General features: G+C 37.1%; 1 protein-coding gene across 1 annotated transcript in view; it reads right to left on the bottom strand.

Annotated features, from left to right (window-relative positions):
* The window catches only part of CFAP46 (cilia and flagella associated protein 46), a 121364-nt gene extending 102260 nt beyond the window's left edge, over positions 1-19104 (bottom strand). The window contains exons 1-13 of the mRNA XM_029283739.1: positions 19090-19104; positions 17622-17709; positions 16442-16566; positions 16220-16351; positions 15020-15084; positions 13408-13572; positions 11250-11373; positions 8741-8835; positions 8016-8117; positions 5285-5384; positions 3254-3352; positions 2728-2918; positions 704-977 (exon numbers count right to left, since the gene is read on the bottom strand). Of these exons, the coding sequence (XP_029139572.1) occupies positions 704-977; positions 2728-2918; positions 3254-3352; positions 5285-5384; positions 8016-8117; positions 8741-8835; positions 11250-11373; positions 13408-13572; positions 15020-15084; positions 16220-16351; positions 16442-16566; positions 17622-17670 (1521 nt within the window). The 5' untranslated portion in view covers positions 17671-17709; positions 19090-19104. The remainder of the gene's footprint in view (positions 1-703; positions 978-2727; positions 2919-3253; positions 3353-5284; positions 5385-8015; positions 8118-8740; positions 8836-11249; positions 11374-13407; positions 13573-15019; positions 15085-16219; positions 16352-16441; positions 16567-17621; positions 17710-19089) is intronic.
* Positions 19105-22597: the final 3493 nt, after the last annotated feature.

Here is a 22597-nt window from a genome sequence, read left to right as displayed (position 1 = left end):
GCAAGCGGGATTGGCCTAGGGAATTTTAGTGGGGTTTTTAAGAGAAATTTTAATTATATAGGCCATAGCAAATATTTCTTTTTAATTCGGTTTTAAATTAGGTATCTATTGTAGCATTGGTTTTATAAGGCTGTCAGCCGCCCTGAGTCCGGTAAGGAGAAGGGCGGGATATAAATCGAATAAATAAATAAATAAATAAGACAACTGAGAAATTGTAGCCATTTTCATCTTTTGCTTCATTGTGTTTTTTTCCTGTTGTTTGGTATTTCAGATGAGAAAGGAGGGGGAAGAGGGAATACTTGAGCTGGTTTAGCTAGCTGTAACAATTGCAACTGTATAAGCATCAAAGTCAATTCTAGATAAAGTTTTGGCCGGGCTGAAAAGTTGGGAGAAGAACCCTCGTTTTAGATTAATTGATGAATGTGATTTATGACAGCCTTTCTGGGGTAGGAATTGCAACTTGTTACTTTGTAGCAGGGGGGAGGGAACTTTAGTCTTGGGTTCAACTATGCTGATACTTTGTTTCCTGAATAAAATGTTCTCTCAGGAAGAAATCTTTGCCTTGAAGTTCTTTTAATTGGTTTCATCTATCGGAACCATGACATTAATGTTTAACAACTGGGGGGGGGGAAGTGGTGGCACTCCAACAGCTTAAAATGAAAGCTTTTCAAGACATGTGCAATCCTGCTTTTTCCAATTGTACGGATGCTCTAATAATACATCCTGCTCTAATATATCCAACAGTTACCTGTTCAATCATCAAACTTGCTTGGTCTTCTAGACGCTCCAATGACTTATATAGCATGGTGTTTAAGCTAAGCCGATGGAAAGCCATTTTGAGGTATTCATGGTACTGCCCATTGTTATCAAGGTTGATGGCCTTCTCTAGATGTTGCATTGCAGTCTCTACTCTGTCTTCTTTTTCTTCAATACGAGCAATTTCCATATGTACTTGACAACGCAATAAAATCAACATGCTAGGAAGTAACCATAACTGTTTTCAAGTACACAGATTAAGATATTCTGTAAAAACTTTTTCCTTATGCAATACATATCTATTACAATTAGGTTTATTATTATTACACATAATAATGTGAAATCACAGCTGCTAGTTCATTAGCCGGTGTTGGCCTATATAGTAATTGTTTTTTAAGAATAGTGATTCACAGGTTTTCAAGGATCCAGCTACATTGTTTAACCTATACTATAAATGTTATTTAAAGGTGAATTAGGCTAGTTTCAAACAGGCTAATTACAGGAAAGATGATCAGACAGTGGGACCCTTGCAGTTCAAAACATCCCTGAATGATACTAATTACTTGGATCATTTCAACTGGGATTTCATTGCTTTGGTTAATCTGATATATTATTTTTTGCTACCTACTTCAGTCACTCTGAACCTATTCTGAGAAAAGGATGGGGAAAGTGAGGCTCTGCTAGTTGTCCTAGACTTCTCAGTGGTTTTTAATACCACCAACCAATGAATGATCTTTGGGCATTTGTCCTACCTGTTTGATTAAATCCAGAAGGGGTGCTGGGGAACTCCTGATACCTATCCTGTGACCTGATAGTATCTCACAGGTTTCCATCCTATCTATCATATGTTTAGTATCTATATGAAACTGCTAGAGGAATGAGTTTTGGAGTGCATGCCAATGACACCAGGTCTACTTCTTATCATTCACCTCCAACAAAACAATTGATACCCTTGAATATTGCTAATGGGCTAAATTAGACCCAGACAAGATAAATGATGTTTTTGGTGAATAATAAGATTTAGAATTTTAAAGTTTACAATAGTGAACACTGCATATCTTGTTCCTCATTTGATTCACTATTTGCCAGCTACAATCTGTGCTGAGCCAGCTGATTTGCCATTGGTTATTCCTCACCTTGGTTATATCCTGTCATCACTACTGCAATATTTTCTATGCAGGACTCCCCTTGAAAAGTGTCCACAAATGTGGCATGTAGGCTGTTAACCAGCATAAAGCACAGTTATCATATGGTGCTTTTATTAAAATATCTGCCAGTTGATTCCTCATTGGTATTGTTATATCAGGTGCTCGCATTTAAACAGGTATTTAAGTATTTAAAGACCTAAGTGGCCTAGGACTTATCTAAGGTAAGCCTCTCCTGTTACAACCTGTCTGGAAAGATGCAGAAAAAACCTTTCTGAACAACCTTCTACGGTCAGAGGACCTTCTTTCTGGCATGCCCTCAGATGATGGGATGCTTTTCTTCAGGAATTAATCCTATCTTTCAATATTTGAAAAAAAAACATGCATCTCTTTCACCAGGTTTTTGATTGTTACATAATTTTAGTATCAATTATATGTCAATTTTAATTTACAGTATGTTTTTATATTCTGCTTTTTCAATGTTTGTTAACTGCCTCGAGTGCTCAGATGCAGGAGAACATGGAAATAAGTTTGGAGATATACAGGAGCCATTAAGAGAAAATAAATGACAACTCAGTCTTGGGAAAGGGGTGGACTTGAGAAAAAGACTCAAAACAGACCCACCTCGATTCCTTTTGGTATAAGAGGGGGCAGATAGGTTCACAATTCTGTTATTATAACCTATTACTGTAATGTAAACATTCCTATGATTTTTTTTCAAAATTTTCTGATATCAGGCTGACATCCTATAAATCAGTAAATCTATTAAGCTAATAGATATTATGCTATCTAAAACAAAATGAAAGGTTGACCAAGACAAATTTACCTGTCGATCTTCTCAAGGACTTCAGCAATTGCTAGCAGGGATTTTCGTATATGATGTTGCAAATTGTGTTGCAACAGTGGTAAGCAGATATTCCACTGAGTAGTACATACTGCCTGAATAATATTAGGATCTCTCAGCCGAATTGCACGGTTCAAAATTAAATCAAGTTTCTGTATAACTTTTAATTGAGTCTGTAGAAATAAAATATGGTTTCCAATTATTATGGAAGCAATACTTTAATGAACCTAGTCTGAAAGCTCTCTCATAATTTGGATAGCATACTGACTGATCTGTTAACCCTATTCAATTTTTTCACTTTTATAGTTTGTGCCTTTTTATTGGTAGCTACATCTGGAAGCACAATTTATGATCTGCACAAGCAACAGACTCCTGAATTAAGAGATCATTCTTATGTTTTCTAACTTGATTCTCTTACTTTCAAAAGAGACAGACATTGAATTTACAGATCTAAAGTGGAGGGTGTGTCTGCCTTTACAAAATAATATTAATTAAGGAATCAACATACCTCAACAACACTTTTAGTATAAGTTTCAATTTTAGGCCCAAGTGTTTGGACTTCACAGTCACATTCCAAGCAATCTAATTCAATTTCTCTTCCTAGATCCTATTAATATAAGGAAAATTTAATTAAAGATAAATAATCAGGAACAATCTCTGTTGCTTTCAATTATTTACTTATAATGTTCAGGTTTTCTGCTTGTAGATATTGTATAGGCCTAATGTATATATAACATTTACCCAGCCATCCTGGAGAATGAAAGTTCTAATCAACTAGGCCTCTTCAAGCCAGCCACTCTCTCTCTGCCCTAGGAGAAAGCAAGGGAAAGCCTCTTCTGACCATGTTGCCCCACCTCCCCCAAAATGAATGTACTTATCCAGGTAAAACTTTCCAGATATTTCACTATTTGAAAACATATCGTTTCATTTATAATGTGACTATTGTGATTATAACAGTGGAGTGGTTCCAAAGCACCGGCACAAACAACATTTATTAGAGAATGCATATCCTTTAAAACAGCGGCACCTCAAGTTTTTGGGCACCAGAGACCGGTTCCGTGGAGAGAAATTTTTCCATGGACCGGAGGGAGCATGGTTTCGTGTGCTGCTTGCATCCTGCGGATGGGGCTTCACTTGTTTGTGTGGCCCAGTTTCTGGTATGCCATGGCCCAATGCCGGTCCACAGACCGGGAGTTGGGGATCCCTGCTTTAAAAGGGGATTGTGCAGGTGATCATATGAAGTCCTTTTTAAGCACTTGGGGGAAAATGGCGGTTTTAATTATTTTAAGGTTCATCAAAAATATTCACATGCACTTATAACACTTTCCAAACCACTCTTTAAAAAGATTTGAATATCCCAATAAAAATTTTAAAATCTTATTCATCCAGCTGAAAGTAGCACACACAAGCAGACAAGTGGTAATATAACTTCCTATTATTATGGACATATATAATGTAATTTCTTTGTTTTCAATAATACATTCCTCTATATTCTATTTCTAATTATTGTTTTAAGAGAACGGTGCTTCTAGGGCAAGGCTTTTCAACCAGTGATATGGGTACCACCTGTGATACATTGGCACCTGGCAGGTGGCACACGACCATCCTAGAAAAGTGGTAGTGGGGGAGGGGAATGGGCTGAACCGGTGGCAGCACCGCACAAGCCTGAGTAAGAGATGGCTGGAGCTGCAGGGCTGTCAGGGCTCAGCGGAAGCGCCAGGATCAGCACTTCTTCGGGATTGTCAGGGCTCAGTGGAAGCTCCAGGATCAGCGCTTCTTCGGGACTGTCAGGGCTCAGTGGAAGCGCCAGGATCAACGCCAGGCTGAGCCTTCTGCCGAGCCCAGAAGACGCGCCGATCACCTGGAATGTTGCAGCATCTCCAGGGTCTTGTGATTTACATTCAGATGCTTGGCAACTTATTCATATTTATGACGGTCACAGTGTCCCAGGGTCATGTGAAGTGACCAAAACCTGCTGCAACCACCCAGCAGACGGGGGAAATAAAAACCAAACACCCCTCACCCCACCCCCACTGCCAATCCTCAACAGAAATGCTCACAACAATGAAAACCTTGGACAGGAGGAAGAGTGCCGCCGGGTGGGCAGGCAGGTGTCTTGCTCAGCTGTGGCTTGGGGGGCACTTTTTTCAGTGCCATTGTAACTTCGAACAGTCACTAAGCGAACTGTTGTAAGTCGAGGACTACCTGTACTTCATCACTTTTTTCCTTTTTTTTGGGTCATCAAGTTTTTGACATCTTGCTAGGCAACTGGTGGTACTCAGATATTGCCATATCCTAAAAGCGGTACAATGGGTGAAAAGGTTGAAAAGCCCTGGTCTAGGGAACACTGTGTTTCATGGACTTTGATCATTGTTTTAACAAAGTAATTTTGGAATGGTTTTTTTATTTGTTTCTTTTGTTTATATGGCACTTTCCACCCAAAATACATTTACTGTATATACAAGTTAAAAAAGTTAATCTTTTGTAATAATCATGCTTCATGACAATATAATTCAAGCTAGGATTTCTTAATACTCACATGAATTTTATAATTCTTCAACTCTTTTAAACATAACATTGCAATATTTATACAATTTAACCTCAAAGAAAGTCGTGCTAGTTCCAGCAGCAAAGAAATTCTGCAAAAGTAAAAAAAACAGAATCAGAATAAAACTAGCAAGTAACAGTGACTTTTATGCAGTAAAGACTGATAATTACCTTGCTTACTCAGAAGTAATTTCAACTGAGTTATGAACAAAAATATAGGAGAGTGGTTGCAAGTTTAGTATCCCAGTTGGTTTATTGTAAGATAGAAGTACAGGGATCAGTAATATAAATAAAATCTGATAGATTTTTTAAAGATTCAGTTAGAAAGGTAGATCATTCATCTGCCCGTCTACTTCTCTTGCTAAACAGCATGTCAAGCTGTCACAGCAACTAAGACAGGTGTCACAAAACTGAGAGAAAAGGAAAGGAAGGAATCCTATCTTCTTTTCCTACTATATTAGTTAAATAAATAGTTCTAGGTTTCAAGCTGGCAAATACAATCTTGTTATAAGTAGCTGTTGAGCATCTCCCACACAGAGAAGGATTAGCTGCCCTAATATGGGGCGCCACAGGGGAATAAAGCCTTATTCTTCCATCAGGCTTTCCCTAATATTTATGACATGAAACAACATTAGTATTTTCTCTATGGTGCTCATTATTTGAAAGAGGCAAATCTCGTTCAATCATGAACATATTTCAGAATGCTTGGAAGCCTGTGTTAGGAAAAAGAGCTAAATCAGAGCTATAACAAGGAGTCGATTTGTGTGATAAATAATACAGAGAATTATCATTTATTGTGTGGGGAAGTCATTTGGTATCGGGGGATAAATAGTTCACACTGAGCACAGAAGGTATTAAATTTACTTGGATTTTCATACGTGTACAGCAGGGAAGAGACTATTCAATGCAGAATGGTCCTTGTGTGTAGCTGAATCAACAGTGATGGAGTCCTACTTGGAGAGGCTTTCCTGTGATGATTGATTCTGTCCCTTGTGCTGGGCTACTTTGTCCATCATCTAGGGTTGCTGGCTCATCTGGGGTAGCCACTTAGTTTTGATATTGGAGTGAGGCACTGGACAGTTATTTTGACAATCAGTGAAGGAGCCAGACAGCCAGTAGGCATTGGGTGAATCCTTAATGTCTAGGTCAGTATTTCTCACCCTCAGCAACTTTAATACTTGTGGACTTCAATCCCAGAATTCTCCAGCCAGCCATGCTAGCTGGAGAATTCTTGGAGTTAAAGTCCACAAGTGTTAAAGTTGCTGAGGGTGAGAAATACTGATGAAGTCAGAGGTCGTCAAAAGTGGTCCTTTTATAACTTATGGACTTCAACTCCCAGAATTCCTCAGCCAGTGTGTCTGGTTGAGGAATTCTGGGAGTTGAAGTCCACAAGTCATAAAAGGGCCAAGTTTGAAGACCCCTGGACTAAGTAATGATTCTTTTCTTGCAGCAGCTGAAGCAGGAACAGGCAATCAAGCTGTCAGGCTCCTTTTATCAAGACTCAGCAATAAAGACCTTTTGACCTTACATGATTAAACTCATTTCCTGGGCTAGATCCTTGGCAGAAGTCTCACAGACATCTAGATAAGAGTCTCTTATAGCAGAGAAATGAATCTCAATGAAACAGCTAATGTTGCCAGTGTTAAAGGTGAAAGTGCATCAGTTATTAAAATTGTAGCTCCAGCAACTTCTCATGAATGAATGGACCTTTTGCACAGTTCTTGGTGTCCTTGAATTTGAAGGGTTGTTGAGTGTTTAAAAAAACTATGAATTCTTGCCAGATAAGTTTAAAAAATTTAAAACATTTGCACCGGCTGCCCATTTTAAACAACTCCAGGTGGTTCACAACAGCAATAAAACCAGGAAATATAAAACATAATCATAAATCGGTAAAACAAAATAAAAAATCCTGTACTGGGAAGGGGAAACACCCCACCATACAACAAAGCATAAATTTTGAATAAAAAATAAATGAAACAGTTCTATGAATGCTCATCCATAAATCCTTTAGAACAGGAGTCCCCAACTCCTGGGTCATCGCCCACTACCAGGCTGTGGTCTATTCGGTATTGGGCTGCTTAACCTGCTGGCTGGAGTGTGTGCACGCAGCTCAACTTGCGTAGGCTGGTGGGCAGTCACATGCGTGCAAGTCGGCCCACCGCTTGTGCAAGTTGGGCTTTGCGCAGGTGTACCAGCCCGCCACTTGCGGAAGGGCTGTGTGCATAGGCATGCCAGTCTACCAGTTGCGCGGCCCAGTTCTCCTCTCCCCCACCCCCCCTGCTGGGCCACCAAGCCACAAAGGTTGGGGACCGTGCTTTAGAACATCAAAAATAAATACCAAAAATATACACATCCAAAGCTATGTAAGCAATACATACATAAACATGCAAAATACACATTTTACATTTAAAAAGGCAAAAAACCAGAAGTCACTACAATAGACTTGAAGAAAGAAGAAAAATAGAACAAGTATACCAACAAAAAAAAATTCTTCATTGCTATTAGGTTTGATATATTATCTGAACACTAACAGATGGGGGGGGGGAAACAGAATTTGGCTAAATAACTCATTATCACCTGACTCATTCACCAAACATTAAAATAAACCTGAACAAAGTAAATATCTGAACATAGTAAATATATCAATTTTATTTTTTAGATCTGGATACAATAAATACTGATGTTTTTAAAGTTTCCAGAACATTGCTAAATATGAAACTCACCTTTCATTACGTTTTACTTGTTTTCTAGATCCTTTCAAAATTTCAAATATGTTATTCAAATCTGTAGCAGCATCTTCTGGAATCTGATTTTTATCTAATTGCCTGCAATTATTTTATAAGTAGAAGATTAATAATATTTTGCAAATTTTCAATCTATCTCTATGCATCCATCTCCATCCATCCATCCATCTTAGGTACTTTTAGGCCAAATAAAGTCCATCTTGTAAAATCATCTAGAGTGGGTCTACATAAGCTCTTGCTCCCACAAGAAATGAGAGGGGTTTGGGTCAGTAACAGTCCCAACAATGGAATATGTCTATCATTCTGAAGATACATAATGACTTTGATTCTTCGCAAGGAAAAAAAGCGGGCATTTTATTCTTTTTTATTATTGTATTATCAATGATTTATGTATCTATGGAAGTTGTTTAGGTTGAGATATTTCTGCACATTGCTCAGTCATTAGATTCAATTGTACTTTAAGCAAGAAGACTGCTTTTTATAAAACATTACAAATGCAGTTTAGGATATATAAGAGGTAAAAAAAATAGAGGGAAAAATGGAACCTATGCTGCCTTGAGTTACTGAACTTAAAACAGGATGTAACTCTAACAGATCAATAAATTCAATTTGGGCATTTTTTTTTAGTTATGATTTCCACGATACTGGTCTATCTTTAGATATATAAACATCAAAGAAGTACATGCATAAAAGCTGATACTTACCCTTTGATTGTTTGAATTTTATATATGATATTCAAATTAAGAGAGCTTTCAAGTTTGTCTTCTATATCTAAAACATCCACTAGTTTGTTACGCACCTGTAAACAATTACAACAACTATATCATCAAATTATAGAAAGAAGAAAACCATCAGAATTTCCAACATTGAAATTCAATGTAGATTCCTGGTATTTTCATTATAGGCTCTATATGATAACTGTGTACAGCGGAAGATTTCCCCATTTTTAAAATCAGATTTGACTTTTCATTATGGTGATTCTTAAAGTACAAAACAATTAGATTTCAATCTAACACAAAGATCTCCCTAAGGGTAAAATGGTTCCTTGAGTGAAACTATGTAGGTCATCAAACTATACACGATTACCAAATACTTTGCTCAATTCAACTATCTTTGCTCAATTAAACTATAACACACACTTTTCCTTTCTTTTTAATCTATTTTTATTTTATTCAAAAAAAGTTAAAATACAAAACACCAAAAGCTCTTCCCCAAGATGTCTGCTGAACAGTAGGAACTTTTCTTTTTCCTGCTGATGATCTGCCAATTTTACTGCCAAAGCTGGTTCTTCGGCAGTGCTGCACCTTGGATCTGAATGGGAGCACTCAGAAATGACCCAAGACAGCTTTTGGATGGCTGTGGACCCACTTGGGAAGGGGAGTCTTGAAGATTCCAGTTTTCTTTGGGAGCAGTCAGAAAGCCACTGGGCATATATCTTCCTCTCAGCAGTTCGTTTTCTTAAATATGCATAGGTTTTAACTTCACTTTTTGAAACCTCTGTGTTACTTTGTTTTTTTTATCTTTAAAAGTTGACTGGTTGGCTGAAGTCTGATTTATTTTAACCCCCTGCTGGACTCTTATCTGTTTTTTTTTTCCTTTTGCTTTATGCTGTTTTGAATAATTTTTATTTCTCTATAAGGAAACATGACATGTTCTTGGATGGTGGAAGTGCTTTTATTTGATTTACATTTTATTGGACTACAGGGATTTTATATTTTATCAATTGGCAAAAAGTTTGGAGTTTATCTTTCTTAATCTTTCTTTTAATCCTTGATCAAAATATCCAGAAAATATTTTCCCTGCTCTTTTTTTTTTCTTATTCTGTTTTGAAGAACAACAATGCAACAGATTACAGAAAAGGGAAGGAGGCTGATACTCGAAAAAAGACTGTTTGGCTGAAAGCTTTTTTTAAAGGTTTGAGGAACTTATTAATGCTGTGGAAAACATTCAGAGGCAAGTGACTGTAAATAAATTAAACTACAAAAGGAATGTGATTTCAAAACAGTAGATTCCTAGGAACTATAAACCCAGACTTAGAAATGTCAGAGATGACTCCATACACCCCCCTCAATTTCAAATCTGCATTCTTAACCAATAGCAGAAAACTCTCTGAGTGGGTAAGTAATAAATTGGTGTTTTTTTAGTGGATTGAAGGAGATTAGGGAATGGATTTATCACATTTAACTGGGGAACAATGTCATGTGGACTTTTTGGGGGAAGATAGACTGGTTTGAATGTATTGTATTTATTCTATTTAATCAGACAACAATTGATAAGAGTTGGTATTAAGAAACAAACATGGATATTTTATCCAGGTCGAATCAGTGTTAATTTTTAGGATGGTATGGGATAGTTAAGAAGTTGTGGTAAATTTCCTACAAGTTGATTATAATAATAACAGGGTTTTGGAATTTTAATCTTGTCTTTTTTATTATTGTTATCATGTTAACTATTTTGTTATTAATATAGTATATACTGTAAATGATAGGTTAAAAACCTGGAAATAGAATTAGTAGTTTAGTAATTTAAAATTCTTTGGGCCTGTTTCACAATTAATATATTGTTGTAATATATTAATCAGCATTCAAATGGGAGGTAACAATATGTCTATGTGTGCTAGTCTTTTTAATGCACTTTTTTCTTTTTAATGTTCTTTGTTTTGCTTTTTTTCTTTGTTTGTTCTCCCACACACACACAAAATTGGTATAACACATTCTTTTCCATAATGAATCATCAATTTATCACCCATACATTTATTTTTTCCCTTAAAATGTAGCATTATACAGGGTGTCATTAGATTCTTTACTACTTTCAATTTCAATTTCTCACAGAAGGATTGTATAGTTGAGTGCAGGACAGGACCAAATTAGCAGAATAACAGAGTTGGAAGGGACCTTAGTCCAACCCTCTGCTCAAGCAGGAAAAAATGGAACTTCTCCTTGAGCTCCTAAGGGCTATAAATCTAACAGGTAAATAAACTGCTAGATAGCAGTGTCTTTTTCTTCTTATATTTTTATTTCATTTTTTGTTTCCTACTGCAATATATCCTTCTCATTTTTTATTATGTGTCATAAACTATCCATATTATTAGAAGGATATAAAGTGAGATTACTCATTCAGGTGAAACACCAACTTTCATACATGTAACTTTTCTAGCATTCTGTTAGCATCAAGGGAAAGATATAAGTTGTATGTAACATTTTCAAAAGTTACCATTATTGAAAATAAATTCTGATATCTACTTGGAACATTTTCTTCAATGAATGTGGCTGCAGTGGATGAAAAGGTTGTGGCTTCTTCCATTCTGGAAGCATCCAGGAAACACTCCAGCAATTCTCTGGGATGAAAAAATGGTTATATTAAATATCCTTTGGAAAAGTATTGGTAAACAATATATGATTTATTATTATTTTTGACAAAAGCCTTTGAAAACTTGAAAGTTCTTTATTTTATAATCTTCAGTGAAAATGAAGATACTATTTTGAAATTATTGTAACTAACATTTTGGTTTCTGTACAAATAAAAATATTGCCAAATAATCATATGTCTTATTTGAAAGCTATTTAAAGGCTATTATTTTTCAAAAAGCACATGTGAAACTCATGCATGATCTTCTGCCTTATCTACTGCATGAAAAATCTTTAGCTTTTATTCCAGACTTTTTTAAATAGAACATTCAAGTAAAACAATCTTAACGAATAAGCCTAAAGAATTTAGTTGCTATGTTTGCTGTGTATATTTTACATCATGTATATATTATATGATCACTCATTTTGAAGATAAGAAAATAGAAAAATATTACTCAATTAATCAGAGGCATAATAGTAAAAAAGAAAAAAACAAGAAAAATGCAATCCTGTCAAACATGCTTTTTAAAACCATTTGAACTACACATCAGATGTTTTTAAAAAATTGATAATCAGTCCAGTGTAGCAGAATAAAATTAAATGTGCTTTTCTTTCATTTTCTCTTACTGAGAAATCTGTCCAATAATCTGCATTTTTGTTAGAACAAAAAGGATGACCTCTCTGTCCATATATTATATTTACCCAAACTTTAGGACACTGTAGCCATTATGCAAATTTTGTATGTGTAGATGTAGAACTGAAGCATATACAAGTAGTCCTCACAATTGCCCTGCTTAATGGACATTCAATAGTGCTGAAAAAGTAACTTTATAAACTGGTCCTCACAGTTCCTCGATGATCATGTAACTGACATCCAGAGGCTCCACAACTGGCAGGCATTTATAATAATCACATGATTGCCATTTGCATGCTTCACAGCTGGCTTTTGACAAGCAGAGTCAATGAAGAAGTAAAATTACAAATGGTGATCACGTGATTGCACACTTAATATCCATGGATGACTTGTTTAATGACCACAGCAGAAGTGAGATTGTAAGTCCATCGTGATCATATGAAGTCTCGCCTAACAACTGCATTTGCTTAGCTATGGAGTTGCCAGTCCCAACTGCGGTCATTAAGTAAGGACTACCAATATGAAGTGGAGTAATATGTATTTGAGATGCTAAGATCCTCAAAACAGATACACAGTATATATAGAGAGATATGCTTGTATTCCCCTGAACTGAAAATCATGTCCCATTAGAAAAAATTATTACAAAAAGTATAAGTCCTTAAGTCTCCTATTAAGTTAATTTTAAACCAGTCATTTAGTGAGTCTATGACTTGCATAAATAGGTTTTATGAGGTTTTCCAAAAACCATTAGATCAGCTTCCATAATCATTTAAAAGTTATTTTAGAATATCATGAAAACATCAATATTCTTTTTGTCAAATGCCAATAAAATCAGGAGATTCAGGAAGTTCAAATGAGTATAAAGATTTATTGCAAACTTAAGCATTCTATAAGAATCTGAGCAACTGGCCATTAAGGGAAATGAGCGGGAGATAAGAGAGGCATTCAAGGTGGGCTGAAATTAGATCTCTTGTTGGCGCGCAGGGACTCATGACTTGTGATGTGTTTGACCCTCCTTCAGGCTCCTATACTTTCTTAGGTTATATTCAAAGCACTAAATTAATGATTGGTATTCAAAAAAAAATCCTATCATCAAATCAAACAACTTGATTTCTGATTCAAAATCTTGACATTATATAGCATTTCATACATAATACAGTATTAATAATCAATGTTAAGTTGTAACTTAACAACTCTTTGGTGACTGTTAACAATAGAACATTAAATTTACATTTGAGCCAGCATCTCATTGACTAGAAATTCTTGGACAGCTTCTTTTCTTCCTATGGAGATATTTATAACATAGGAAAAGCCATCATTACTGCAACCAAAGAAATTATCATATTGATTTTACAGACATTCCTATTCCCTAAATAGGAATTCACCTTACATCATAAGTTCTGCTGTCCAATCTTTGTCTTCCTCATCTGGATGTTTCAATGCAGGCACAATCTGAGAGAGACTTGGTATAAGAAAGTAGCGGAACCCGGGCTTTAAAAATGGCCTTATATTTTTCCAATAAATAACTGAAGCATTATATATCAAAAAATAGTATCTGGAATAAAACATATTATTATTCATTAAGATTAGCTGGCCCCAAATAGAAATAAGCAAGAAATGGATATAGGACATTCTCCTATCAAGACTTTCCACCATCAGATTATTATATTGGTTTTTTTTATTCATGGATAACCTGAAGCCAAATGTAAGGGATCGGTCAAGGATTATTCCAAGATATTTTGGATGGCAGTTGTGTTTTATCCTCTTTCCACAAAAAGATATGTTTAACTCTCTCTTTGCTGCACGATAGCTTAGATGGAAGATGTATACTTCAGTTTTATTTGGGTTAGGGCATAGCCTCCATTTCTCATAATATTGGTTTAATGAACTCAGATCCTTAGTAAGAATATATTCTGCTTCCTCAGAATCCTTGGTTTGGATAGCAAGTGCCATATCATTGGCATAGCAAAATTTTTCAATTGGATTCTGGTAAATCACTAGTATATAGATTAAATAGAAATTGGGCTAGAACCGATCCCTGTGGCAAGCCATTCTTAATGGAAAAGGATTTACTAGTGGTGCCTCTTACAGTGACCTTGAAGTATCGGTTTTAAGCATGTTCCCCAGAAGTCTTGTTACTTTTAAACTTTTAGTTTTCTTCAGCTTGAGCAGCAAACTGTCAAGCTACCCCATGTCATAAGCTGCAGTCAAATTAATAAAAGCCACAGAAGTTTTAGTTTTATGAAAACCAACTTCAATAAATGAAGTGAGAGCCAGACCTTGCTCATAGCACCTTCTTTTGATGCCGAATCCTTTACATTTGGAAAACACCTTGAAGTAATTGGTCAAAAATTGAAAACCACTTCAAAGCACCTGGGATGATCTCATTGCAGCCACTAGAAGCAGTTAGATGGTTAGCTTCCTTAGATATTGAATTATAACATCTAACTCCTTGCAATTCTGTGGCTCCATATTATCTATTATGGTTTTATCTTAATTTAATATCTTATCTCCTGTATTGTATTCTCCACATATCACTAAATTGTATATCAGTGATTGCATGACCTCTGCAGACCTCTACTCTAAATAAATAAATAAAACCTGAAGGCTAACTAAGTAATATAAGCCAGTAACATATGATAGGAATGTGATTAAAAATCAGGCATTCAGTCTTGCCTAGGTCTTTTAAAGTATTCTGGTTATTGCTCCATGCCTTAGTATATAAAACAGATAGCCACATTAAGGCAAAGCACATTAAGTGGCTAGCAGCCATTAAACCCCACTCTCCTTCGTACTGATGATGCTACCTAGGGAGGTATTAAAATGTCTGCAACAAAACAACCATGCTCAGAGACCACCAAGAAGCCAACAAAAGGACAATACTTTTTATGCTATGAAGTAATTCTTATTTATTTAGTTAGGCACAACAATTGTTTCCAGCTCATTATTGAATGAAATCAGGGAGATGATCTTCAAAAAGAAAAGAATGAGAAAAATCTTACCTTGAATCACTTAATGCAAAATCAATGGTTTTCAGCAAGTTTATATTGAATTTTTCAAATTGTTCCTAAAAGGAAATGCAAGTATTTCACTTTGAAATAAAATAAAAACTCTACAATATATTGCTCTTCTAGTACCAACAATTCCCAAACTATTATTAATTCAGAACTCACAACTTCTACAACTTCTAAATATATGTATTATTCTTTTTCTATTTATAATATGTATACATGTATATTATATTGCATGAGTTGGTAGGTAATAAAGTAAACTCTTTATTTAATGATTTAAATGGGGAAGAGGTATAGATTACAGCAGAATGTCCATTATATCTGAATGGAACCTTTGGATGCATCTTGTATTACTTTATACCTGTGTAAATAGTAAATATAATTTTATACATGTGCAGAACTTGACACTGCGCAAAGTATCCTAAGTCTGCTAATTGTGTATAATAAAAACTATTTAATATACTTAAGTTACCACAATCCCATTCAGAGTAGGGCTTTGTGAAGTATTTGAATGGGACACTTTGCAAAGTATGACATTGCAAGCACTAAAGCAAGTTTGTTCTCCCAGACTTTTGTGGCTCCTCCAAACTGTCCACAAAAGTCTGTGGGTGTTGTCCATGCACCATACTTTGCTTTATGGCCTTGAAGTCCTAACACACTTTGAAAAGGGTCCTTTTTGAATGCTTTGCGTAGCCTAAGTTCTCAATCTAATAATACAGAACCATGGGCATCCACTGGAAGACATAATGATCTTAAAAGAAACATTGTTGCTTCCAGATGTTACCATATAAATGATGTGAGAGATTTCTCAGGGATATAAGAGGCAGCAGAACAAAATGCATAAATAATTTTTTTTTATGAATGTCCTTGAATTAAGAACCAAGCTGTGTTTACTATAATCATTACATCACTGTTTCTCAACCTTAGCCACTTTAAGATACGTGGACTTCAATTCCCAGAATTCTCCAGCCAGCATTACAACTACCATTGCCTTTAATTTCCCTTTCAAAAGAAGAGCCTCTAGATCACGGGTGTCAAACTTGCTGCATCACGTGACGTGTCATGATGTATCGTGACTTTTTTTGCATTGCTAGGGTGGGTGCGGTCTCCGAATGATGCAACCAACCCGCAAGCCAGCAGACTGACACCCCTACTCTAGATTAACAATATCAAAATCAGTCTTATACTCACCAAATTGTCAGTAGATACAGGAGTATATAACTGGCTCTGGCACAAATATGCTCTACCCAAGAATTGGTTAACAGGAGCTTTTCCTTTAAAATACATTTGTAGACAGTCATGGCTTATTTCAGGAAGACCCATCTAAAATTAAACATATTTCATTTTTTAAAGAAGATCTACACAATATTAATAAATGGCATGCTATCCCCAAGAAAATGAATGGGCTGTTACCTGATATGCTTGTTCTGCGCATAAGACATATAAGTCAAAAGAGAAACTCTCCAAGGAATCAAGGGCAGATTTTCCATCATGTGCTGATTTGATCAAGTTGTAAGTACTTTTCAAAGCATCAACATCTTTAAAAAAATAAATTAGGTGAAAAGTATTTTTTTGCATTTAGTTATATCGATAATGAAAATAATTTTGGGTAAGAGTAATTAGAAGCTTGAGGAATAAGCCCGAGAGATAGTTGTGCTTCCCCTTGATGTCATGCTTTGGGCCACAGAAACAACATTATGGTTTTTATCTAACAAGAACACTGGTGAGTTTTTCTTCATTAACCTTCATTTCAAAGCTTTCTTCCAGTAGCCTTCTAGAAAAGCCAGAGCATACTCAAATGCCACACAAAACACAGTAACAACATTTGCTTTTTAGCTGTTGCCCAGCAACTTTGAAGGGATGCTTGCTTGAAGCATCATCAATGCATTCTTTGAAGCTTTGAATAGCCTTAATCGGTTTACTCAGTTCAACTGATTTTCAGTTTGTACCATGCACTGGAGCATAAACTAAAACTATCATCTGGACCTACAAACTACACTGAACTAAAATGTGGTTGGCAAGTTACTGGTTCAATTGTGTTGTGCAAACATAGACATATAGCATTATTCTTCATTAGAAGCCTTGCCTAATCAAAAAACTGCTATAGACATTGATCTATCTCAAGGAAAATTTGTATGACCAATACATAGACTGAAAATAATTACTGAAAACAAATCTAACCTTTTCTGTCAAGTAGCAATGGGACTAAAGGAGTTTTCGAAGAATGTTGACAGTTGGAAACAATGTTTTGCATGCAAGAAAATTAAAAATAGTTTGTATATTCATCATGTAAATAGATACTCAGTTGTCCATGACAAATGATCACCATCTTAGCTGTCAAATATTATCCTCATCTTCCACCTCCTCATATACCATATATTTATATGGTGCAAAGCACTATTAACTTGGACAAAAGAGCTTATGCAAAGAAAGTCTAGGGAAAGCCAACCTCATCCAAGAATAAATAAGTACCTGGATCTTACTTTAACTTTAATTTGTTTGATTGTAGGAAAACACCCATTTCTTTAAATGTCTGGAAGAAAGCTTTAACAGTCCATACAATAAATACTAAAAAGAATTTAAAACCATTTACTTTGTTCTTTTTCAGCATCTGACAGCTGCTGCCTAATCAATATCTCCATGCCTTTTCAGCTATTTATTCAGACTTTGTTCAGAATTCGCTGGAAAAAAAAACAATCCAGGATGAAAAGCAAAATAATATTTTAGGTTCTTTTACCAGGAAACATTCAGACATTTTGCGAGATTATTTGGGATTCAGTATCTGCACTAATTGAGACCTGACTGCTTTTTTGAGTAATCATATAAAGTTCCACTACAAATATATATGTGTGTGTGTGTGTGTGTGTGTGTGTGTGTGTGTGCGTGTGTGTGTATAGCTCAGAATTGAACTGTGGAGTTCTTGGTGCTCTTAACTTAGTTGTTTTCTTGCAGATGTTTCATTCCCCAACTAAGTAACATCCTCAGTGCAAGTGAGTGTGGGGTTTGCTCCCTGCCTATATAGAATCAGTGTTACACACTCATTTGCACTGAGGAGGTTACTTAGTTGGGTAATAAAATGTCTGCAAGAAAACAGCTAAGCTCAGAAAGCACTAAGAACACCACAATTCAACTCTGTTAGAAGTAAGTCTTCATCCTGGTTCATCCAAGCCGGGAATAAATAAGCAAACATGGCGACTGCTTTGGGAAGAAGGTTACGGTTTATTGCAGAAGACAGATGGTCCTTGCAAGAAGCAGCAGAGGAGAAGAAAGAGAGGGAGCACATGGGCAGAAGGTCTTTTTATACCCTCTAGCCCTGCTTGGAATAGTTTCCTGTTCCTGCGGCATGAACTTTGAGGCTATTTCTGAGTGTTTTTCTAGGCCTTGATATCTGTGGTTTAATCCCATTATCATATCCTGCTTCCCAGGTGATGGGGCTAATGACTCTTAAGAGCTTCTTTTGTCTTGACATCCCTGGCTCCAAACTTCCTGATGGTTCCACATCTGCATATGTATAAGACTAGCTACTGCTTTGGGCAAAGAGATGAGGCCAGGTTTGGTTTCTGCTTTTCAAAAAATGCTTTTAAAAATCCTTTTGGTGAACAATATCTTTCTTTCTGCCTTTTTAATATTTCCTTCTCTGGGCTAACTTCCCACAACTCTGAATTATCTCCTTGGTGGTTCTTTGATCGGGATTTTGTTCCTTAATTAGGATATTATCTTCTGCTTAATAGGTTGCCTGATGTTAATCTTTTGTTTCTTTGTTTCCTCCTTAGCTTTTTTATTATCAGTTTTGAATGCTGTGTAAAAATCTGGTTTATGTCTGCCTATTGTTGGCTGCTAACAATATAAAGGATGAGAAATATGCCATCCAGTGGCAAATCTATAACAAATTTTGCAAAGTATGAATCATATCATTCAGGTTGGTTACTTGGAGCTTATTTGAGGAGCAGTTATATCTACGTTTGTGTGCATGTGCATCTATCCCCATAGATGTGCACCTATCCCCATACATTAACACGGACACACAGGCGTACCTTTTCACTGTCACACACAGATGTTACCTGCTGGGATTGCTCCCAAACGATGCCTCACTAGCTCTGCTGCCGCTCCCTTCGGTGTCTTCTTCAGCCCTTCCCGCCCCCGAAGGCCAGTCCAGCACCGTCTCCACTCGCTCCTGCGCCGGTACTAACCGGACCTCCCTCCACTTCGCTTCCGAGGCGCTCCGGGTCGGGATTGCCACTAACGCCGGGAGCAATTTCAAGCGCCACGCGCCGCCGCGTCCCTCCGTCTCTTAGCAACGCCTCGCTAGCTAAGCGATTCACTCGGTCTGTTCACTTCCCTACGGGGTCCTTGAGAAGTCAGAATTACTTGCCAAGCGAACAGGTTTGTTTTTTTCCACTGCCCCGAGAGACGTCATCAATTGCAGAGATTTAGAGATTCTGCTTGTCGCTTTAGGCAGTGGCTTAAAATATCCCGGAAAGCTAAAGTAGAACTGATACAAAAAATTAGAAGCGATTGTTTTTGTGTGTGAACTTGTTCTTAAGAATTTCAGTAGCACTCCGATCTATTTGTGGCACGCTGGGGACCCTGTGAAAATGATTTAAGAAAACTGTAAGCCAGTATTTCTTAACCTCAACAACTTTAAGATGTGGGAACTTCAAATCCCAGAATTCCCTAGCCAGCCTGCTTTTGAGGTTCAGAAGCATTGCTCTAGTCCAGGGGTGGGGAACGATGGCCCTTTTATGACTTGGGGACTTCAGCTCCCAGAATTCCTGCGCCAGCCACGCTGGCTCAGGAATTCTGGGAGTTGTAATCTCCAAGTCATAAAGGGGCCATGGCTCCCCCACCTCTGCTCTAGTTTAAGGAATCTATCCAGTGTCAATCTCAAAGGTGCTTTTTCAGGAGGTAATTGGACTTTCTTATTTTTCTTTGAAGCTGTTTCACTTCTCATCCAAGAAGCTTCTTCAGCTCTGACTAGCTTGTGGGAAATGGAAGGATTTATATTCCTTGCAGGCATCTGGTTATTTGCATTCTTTAATCTTTGAAACCATTTGGAGTTTTACCTTCTTGGAGAATTGGAGATTGAGAGCAATTTGTTTTCTCAAAGATAAAATCATGGCTTTATAACAGAAGCATATTCTTTTTATGCAAGGATTTTTTACATAATAATTCCATTTAAAATGAGAATGATAAAGTTCATGGTTAATAACCTTTTATCCACTAGTGACTTACAGTATTTTTGTAATACTACTTTGTTATCACTGAAATGTTATCCCTGCCTTCATTATTATTTTGGCACAGCAGTAGTTACATGACCAGGAAAGAAGCCAAAATTTATTAGTTGGGAAATGAGCATTAGGATAGTGAAATCCTACATCAAAGATTATCCATTTGGATAACTTTAGTAATATGAGAGAGAGACTTTATTCTTAAATTTTGCCTGTATCATTCAGGAGCCATTGCTTGATATATCTTTTTTTTTATGTTGCAGCAATATGCAGGTTTCTTTTACTACAAAAAATAAAGTGCAGCATAGTTTACTAACAAGCATCCTGTACAGTAAATATAGTATCAGATTTCAAGAGCTATTTATTAACACAGTTGATGATTATATTATAGGAAGACAGCAACCCCCCCTCCCCGAGAAAAATATTTTGGGGAATATTAAAAAGGTAGAATATTATATTCTGCCAAAGGAATAATGGAGAAAATCTTAGGCAGAACCTTCCCCCCCAGCTTTGTATGGCTGAGAGAATCATGCAGATGTTAAATCTGCATTGACATGCATCCTTGCCTTCCATCCTTTCTCTATGATAAAATTATTGGAGATGAAAGCACTGCCACCAGCAACATGGCTTTGCGCTGAGATCCCTTATAATGGCCCCAAACATCAGGGTTTTATCTATCAATAAAATCAACTGGTTATGAATGGTTGTCTTTTGAGATGGAAAGCTTTAATATAGGTGATCTCTTTTCACTATACTTACCCAAGCATGTTTTAGAGAAGGAAAATATTTCACAGATGAGCAGTACCAAATGAAAACTCTGTCAGAGATAAATGAGATATTGTCAAACTCTACTGCCAGTGTTTAATTCCATCATTCAAAGAGAATGCAAACAAAAATGTATGTATGCAGTGTTGCAGAAACGACCTCCCCTCTTCTGAAGTTCAAAAAGGTAACCCTTCATTAGAAACAAAAATCCCCAAGAATAAGAAGAAATCCTCCGTAAGAATAAAAGAAAGATTCCCCTGCCTTTCCTGAATTGCTCATTGCTGACTTCCCTCCATGCCATTCCTAGTTGCCCCCAGCCTCTTGCAAGCCCCAAACAGCTTTAACCGAGAGAGTCTTGAAAGCAAGGGGTTTTAACTGGAGTGCAGGGACTACTATAAGGAGGAAAGGAGCTGTGTATGAGGGGAACGCGGAAAGAAAGAGACTCGCACCGGGGCAATTGCCACCTAATCCCTTTTGCTTTTTGCTAGAAGAAGGGGTACTTACTCTAGTTAGTAGAATATAAAGTCCTCCCAGACATGAGCAATTTAAAAACTGTTGGAAGTGCAGGAGACTCTGTAAATAGAGTCTTGCTGTGAAGTGCAGAAACTCTGTAGGGGAGTCTCACCAGAAAAAGTTTTGTTTGAATGGGGAACTCTACATCAGACTGTTCAGAGGGTGGGGTGGGGTGGGTGATCGGGAGGAGGCAGAGGCCGGGCATGTCCCATTTTCACATACCCTGTTGCCAACATCAAACAGCCCAAACCCCGATGCCACCCCTAAATGGCCTGAACTCTGAATGGCCTGGAGCTTAGCTTGGTGTCAGTGGCAACAGCAGGCGGAGTGAAAATGAAAAGATCCCATCCACTGCCACCATTCTGTGCTCTGCCCGCCTGCTTGCTTGCCCAGCTCTCCCTCTGGCTGCCCGCAGCAAGTTGTTCCCATGGCGAATTGGCCAGGCTGACTTGTCCTGCGATGACTTGGTGGCCGTGAGTTGACAGAGGCAACTCGGCAGTGGCCATGGCAAAATGACCTAGACCCCCTGGAAGCAACAGCCACTGGCAAGAGAATTGTTTTCTAGCCTGGTGCCTTAACCATTAGACCAAGCTACCTCTCCACTTATGTCAACCCTTCAGTTACATTTAGTATATGTTAAATCAGGTACAAGCAAATTAATTTCAGGGCTTCATACTTTCTAGGTTGACCAGTCAACTGGTCCACCAATCCATTAAAAGAAAAAATAGCTGGAGAAGTTGGGATTTCAGTCTTTTTCATAGCCAAAAGAAAATTGAGGAGCAGGAGTACAGATCAAATGAAATAGGAACTGGGAATCAGTTGAATTAGAAGTTGGCGAAAGAAAAGACATCATTTCAGGTTGCTTCCCCCATTCGCCCCAAGGCACTGCACATTGCCTATTGGCAGGACATGGGCAATGTAATTGAGAAAACACTTTTAGAATGGAGCTCTTAAAGATGTCCTCAGCAGCAAGTGAAGGGTCAAATAACAGAAGGTAGCAAGCAAGCATGTCTGCTGGAAATGATTAGTAAAAGATTCAGAGGTTGATTTGGGAGCTCTTCAT

The sequence above is a fragment of the Protobothrops mucrosquamatus genome, unplaced genomic scaffold (assembly GCF_001527695.2).
Source record: "Protobothrops mucrosquamatus isolate PMUCROS unplaced genomic scaffold, P.Mucros_1.0 scaffold209, whole genome shotgun sequence".
Taxonomy (NCBI): domain Eukaryota; kingdom Metazoa; phylum Chordata; class Lepidosauria; order Squamata; family Viperidae; genus Protobothrops; species Protobothrops mucrosquamatus.
The sequence above is the reverse complement of the archived record's forward strand: the minus strand, read 5'-3'. Positions and strand labels throughout refer to the sequence as shown.